The sequence below is a fragment of the Octopus bimaculoides genome, chromosome 1 (genome assembly GCF_001194135.2).
Source record: "Octopus bimaculoides isolate UCB-OBI-ISO-001 chromosome 1, ASM119413v2, whole genome shotgun sequence".
NCBI classification, from domain to species: Eukaryota; Metazoa; Mollusca; class Cephalopoda; order Octopoda; family Octopodidae; genus Octopus; species Octopus bimaculoides.
The window spans coordinates 119,441,901-119,448,154 of record NC_068981.1 but is presented as its reverse complement, the minus strand read 5'-3'; the positions used below and the strand labels follow the sequence as shown (position 1 = coordinate 119,448,154).

At 35.2% G+C, this 6,254-nt stretch overlaps 1 protein-coding gene across 1 annotated transcript in view; it reads left to right on the top strand.

Moving 5' to 3' along the window:
* The first annotated feature begins 2,276 nt into the window (after positions 1-2,276).
* Positions 2,277-6,254, top strand: part of LOC106881996 (vesicle-trafficking protein SEC22b) — a 32,038-nt gene continuing 28,060 nt past the window's right edge. Inside the window, exon 1 of the mRNA XM_014932537.2 lies at positions 2,277-2,826. Within this exon, the coding sequence (XP_014788023.1) occupies positions 2,752-2,826 (75 nt within the window). The 5' untranslated portion in view covers positions 2,277-2,751. The remainder of the gene's footprint in view (positions 2,827-6,254) is intronic.

Sequence of the window (6,254 nt, the reverse complement as noted above, 5' to 3'; positions counted from 1 at the left end):
TTGATGGCCTTGTGCCAGGTGATGACAAGCGATTGTGACCTTTGGCAATTTGCTGTGCTTTAGAAACCTCATCAAGCCAAGTGAAATCATAGTTGTGGCCTATGCCAGTGACACATAAAAGCACCCATGCTGGTGACATGTAAAAGGCACCCACTACACTACATTAGGCAATGATTGTGAAAGATATGTGGAGGTCAGAGAGAGTGAGTAAAGATGAGTTGAATGTGCAACATTAAAAGGCTGAATGGAAGTGATGTATGAAGGAGAGGTGGCTGTGCAAGTATTATTTTTATTTTGTTTTATATCATTATTTGTGAACATTAATATTACTGGTTACATGTTTCCAATGAGCCAGTTGCTGGTTCAAAACAGTTCTGACACCACGGCTGATAAAGAAATGTCTTTAACTAGGTGCAAACGACTTCTTTTGAAGAGCACTGGAATTTTCCCTTTCCTACAGTATCTATTATAATATAGGCTTACCCTAAAGTGTGTCTATTCTATTAGGTGGAGTAAAAGAAACCTGGACTAATTCTGTATTTGATCTATGTTCTGCATTAAAATTTTGCTATGGTGTGGTGACCTTGCCTAACATCTCTTTGGAGTTGATAAAAATAATTGTCAAGTTTTTTTTTTTGATTTAATTGGTAGTGTTCCTCTTTTAAAATCTTCAAATTTACGTTCTTCTCATAAATCCATTTGTTAATACAAGTTTTAAACAAGCTCTAGGAGACCTGAAATGCATTTTTGTACTATATCTTCTGTAGGTTCATGATCCTCATCATCAGCCTTTAACATCCATTTTCCATAATGGCATAGGTTAGACGGTTTGACCAGAGCTGGCAAACTGCACCAAGTTTCAGTCAGATTTGGCTTGGTTTCTATGACTAGATGCCCTTCTTAACTCCAACCACTTTACAGTGTGCTGGGTGCTTTTAATGTGGCATTGGCATGAGGACTTTTACATCACACTAGCATGAGTGCTTTTTGTGTGACACTAGCATGAGCAAAATAACCCATTAATTTCAGAAAGTTGGTGGATCTGTATTTGTGTTCCTGGAACAGTGTTTCGTTGCTGTATGTCATGTGAGAACGCACAAGACAACTAGAATTATGTTACTTACATGTATTATGAGTTTCATGCCTAAGGTTTCCAATGTAAGACATGTAAGATATGGTCAACCTAATTTGGCTTGGAAAGTTTCTTTGTATTTGTCTGAAAAATTGGAATAATATCCTTGTTTTGTTGGGGACAATTTACAGTCAACTAATTCAGGGTATTTGAAACTGAAAATGTAGTAGTTTTATGAGATACTTAGTAGAAACTATAAATTTGCCAATTCTTGCAGAATCATATCTATGGTATATTTCTCTCTCTATCTATCTAACTTTTTAAGGAACATTGGCTTCAAGTAGGAAAAATATCAAATGAAACAATTATACAGTTTTAATTTTCACTGCATGACATCTCGAGTGTCTCCTACCATAACATCATGTTGACTAAAGCCTTGTGAGTGAAATCTGTTGAATATAAACATATATGTTGTGATATGTCAAGTTTATGGAGGCAATGTGACTTACAGAAAATACCAATTCTCTTTTTTGGCAGTTATTTAACATCAGTATTAGAATAACCATGAAATTTTATTTTAGACTTAAAGGGTTAAGTCTTTTTCCATGAAACTGGTTAATGAGGGATGATTTTGAGTTACCTTACTGTACACACACACTCTCTCAGTTAAACGTTCCTATATCAGTGAAACCCTACAACCATGTTTTGTTCTTTGTTTTTAGTCTTTTTTTTAATTTCTACTTTCTGACCCTCTGAACGTTTTAAATTTCTGCCAGTCTAACAAACTTACTTGACGTATCTAACCTCACTTTCATCTGATTCCCTGTCTTCTAAACTGTAATATTTCAAGTTGATTATTAATCTTAATTCCAGTTTTCCCCAATGCTCTATGGTATGAGAGTGTTAAAAAGTTCTGTTACTGTACATCTTTAGAATACAAAATAATAATCATTATTGTGAAGACATAAAATTCAGTCTAATATTTTTTATTTCTTGAATTTTCAATATATAATTATTATTATTATTGATAAAGTGAAAGCAAAAATATTTTTCATTCTGTCAGACATATGAGGCAAGCTATATAAAACTTCTATAATCCTTACTTGTACGTTTTCAATATGGCGTCGCACATAGACAGACCGTGATAATTGTTTATCAATGTTAACATGTATATCTATGGTAAGCAAATGTTTGTTACTTCCGGCCCTGCGCATTTCTGAGCCACGTCACAGCGAACCGATTCAGTCGTCTGAGACCAATATATATGTGACAATCATTGGCATTGCACTCAGTTTTCTCTCTCTCTGTCTCCTATTTTTTGTATTCTGCAAGCTTCATGTTAACATTTTTAAAAAATTAACTACGTAAAAAGAAAGGGGAAAAAGAGCAACAGAAAATTGATTGAAGGCTATTATTATGTTTCCTGGAATATTTCACTTGTCAAAGACTAAGCAGCTGGAGAGGCGTTGCGACGGATTCTGACAATAACAAGCAGCGAATTGCCAGTTTTCGGTCGTCTACATGTAATTATCCAACACATACGCGCACACACACACACACATACTCACGTAGACTTACACATTTATCTGCATATTGACCGTAATTACACGTGTAGCTTGTAACAGCTACTATTATACACCCTCTTTGGTTATATAGATCTACATCAAATAAAAGCCGAAATGATTCTCATGACGATGATTGCACGTGTGGCCGACGGTCTGCCTTTGGCAGCGTCGGTCCAAGAAGATGAACAGGTTGGTCAACAACTCATCATCATTTAGTGTTTGAATAACTTATACACATATACATTTATCCTTATTGTTTCGCTTTGTTTTTCTTGTCGATAATTGAATTTATTAAACTGCATCCAAATAGCCTTACTGATAATAATGATTTCTCAGATTGATACAAAGCATCAATATTTTGAAAGGAACCATTTAGTATCTATATTACATAACTAGTATGTATTATTATTTTCTCTCTTTCTCTCTGTTTTTTGTCGCCCCCGAGAGGAATCATTTTATGTACCTGAAGACTTGAAAATATTCGCTGTTTTTTTTATTTTGAATGGACACAGAATTAGTTTTCGTTTGGTGCGATATATTAAATTAACTTGGCTCCAGAATACTATCTCTACCGGTAGACCACGTCAATGACAAGCGTTACTGTTTTTCTGAAACATTATTTTGACTGTTTCCAGTTTTCTCAAATAGATTATTGATGTGCAAAGCCTATCACATACATATTGGTATTGCTTAGTTTAATTTTTCTGAAGTCATAAACTTTTACACTTTTTTTGTTTTCTTAATTAGAAGGGGAGTAGGAACGGAACGTAACTGATTTACTCGATCGGTCTGTATATATTATCATACCGACGCTACCGGTATTTGAACTCAGAACAGCAGTATCTAACTTTAGTTATTATGGATTATCCAGACGGGTGTTTTATCAACGACACGTTACTAAGCAGTGTCCCTAAGGTTTGCTTCTGAATAATAAAACTCATTGTTGTATTAAGTAGAGGATTATAGTTTGATCCACTCTATCCCAATATTTTAATGATGGATTATTTCATTAATAATTTCTTTGTGTGCAAAAGTTACAGTTTTTATTGAAAGGATGCACTAGTTGGTACATCATCTAATACTTGACCGCCAGAGAGATGAAAATCAAAGTTCACCCTGGCGGGATCTGAAATACTACGACGTATTTACGTTTTGATTTATTCGGTGATCTCACAGTGTTGTCAACGTGCATCTCATTAATAAGTGGTTTCTATTTTATCATGATAATTTGCCAAGGATGATGAAGTGGTTTGGATCAACTCCGGCAGGATTTTAACTCTACATATTTTATATAAAGAATTTTGTGCAGTGTTCTTTCGTTATGTCCGTTAAGCAGTAAAACATTTTTAACGCTGTTTCTTTGGATTAAAAATTTTTATTGGGACAACCTGTTACTTCTTGTTTCTTAAGTTAAAAGTAATATTGTTATTTAAATACCTTATCCAGTTCGATTCTCCGGTTGTGCTTGTTAGCATTTTCAGTGTGAATTCATGATGATCATCTAAAAGGCATTAGACGTCAACGCGACATTATCTCACCTTCCCTTGTTAATCTAAAGTATTGGGCCTTCAAGAAAACATTTATGATGAAGATTCTGTAATTTCTTCTTGTCAAGTTTCAAAGTTCTCTCGTAATGCTTTTAGCGGTTTCGTTTCCCAGATGGAATTACTTTAACCACTTCCTATAACATACCCTTACTCAGTAAATCCGAAGTTTCATATCTGTTACATACTATCTATTGTTAAGAACGAATTTATTTGACAACACATACACACACGTTAACTAACGAGTTAGATGTATGGTCTCGGTGAATATCTGTGCACTATGTTAAAATCATACACGCATACACTAATTTTTAAGTACTTTTGCTTCGATTATCTGTCATATTTTTAAATAGATTGTTACTTTCGTCATTCAGTGACGTTGCTCCATTTCGATTCCTGACTGTTGTACTTTCGACACTGCTGACGTAGCCAAAACCATTAAGAAAAGCATTAGTGTCGCAGAATCCTGTTTCTCCGGTTACCCCCCCCCCTTCCTCACCCATCATTGCACTATCGAACTGCGTTTTTCTGCTTTCGTCAGTGATTTTCCTAAGTTTAAGATATGTGCCGTCCCTTGTATGAATACTGAATAATAGTGTGAGTTGTGTCATTTAATTCAAGCCCGCATTACCGCTAACTGACAGTGCCGGGTGTCACGACATCCCGGTTGGAAACGACTGGCTTAAGTGATCAGAAATATTGGGGATAGTAGAGTAGCCTGATTAAACGGTTTCGAATTTTGGCGGTGTGGGACCAGTTAATTATTTTATCGACTTTGGAAGAACGAAATGCAAAGATGACCGATTCCAGCGTAATTTGAACTAAACCTAAAGAGATGTAACTAAATGCAGCAATACATGTTCAATGTTCTACCGATTCTAACGGTTTTATATTTTTGTCTCGCCCTCTCTCACCCAAATGCTATTAGTTTTGATTTTGTCTTTCACCTCACTGTGGTCAACTCAAAATTAGTTATAGCCCAAGTTAAGACAACCAAGCAGAACACTACCACCTTATTAGCCATTGATCTTGTCACGTAATCCAAAGAATTAATAGTGTTTATTTCTTTTTTTAGCACAAATTATACCCCTACCACCACCCTTTCATTCTTGCTTACGTGTATCTTTTTTTTTTCTTCTCCCAACCCAATTTTAAAAATTGTCAATTGTGCAAAAAAACTGATTCCAGTGAACTAAAGGATTGTCAAATAAAAATTTATGGATAGATGAATTGAAGAGAAACTAGTTCAAAATTCTTTTAAATGTGGCATTCATTATTTCTTGACTACTCATATTCATTCCATATGTTAGCTTGTAACAAAGAGTAATATCATTAATATTAGTGTATTTGCTAGTACAACACAGAAAGAGGGAGATATACATAAAGAAAAAGACAATGATATAAACCAAATTAAAATATATTTATATAATTTGATATGTAAAGAACCTCACTAAGAAACACAGATGAAACTGCTTATAACAGAATCATTATCATGCTGGGCAAAATGTTTAGCGACATTTCATCCATCTTTACATTCTGAGTTCAAATTCTGCCAAGGTTGACTTAGCTGTTCATCCTTTTGGGGTTGATAAACTATGTACCAGCTGACAGTGTAATTGACCTGGCCTTTCCACTGAACTTGCTGGCTTTGTGCCAAAATTTGAAACCAATAATTTCTGTTAAAATGATCATTTATTGAACTTACAGTGATGTTGAAATCAACTTTAGAAATGAAACATTTTGAAGTTTGCTTCTACATTACATTTTGGTTGCTGACCATCTTCATCAGGCTTTCTTATTCCCAGATGGTATCGGATTGGATTTGAACTTGAAAGCCTGTTACTGAAAACTAAGAGTAATAATCATCATATCATATGCCCAGGCCTATTCCCTGTTTTTTGGTTTTTTTTTTTCTTAGGATTGGGTAGCCACAGCAAGACACACGCCAGGCATTCCATTCATTTCCCAGCTCAAAGGGGTGAGCTCCGTTCTATGCTCAGGTCAAGACATAGAACACAAGACCCAATAGCAGCAGTGGGGCCTGACAGCATATGCTGGTTTACCCCCCCCCCC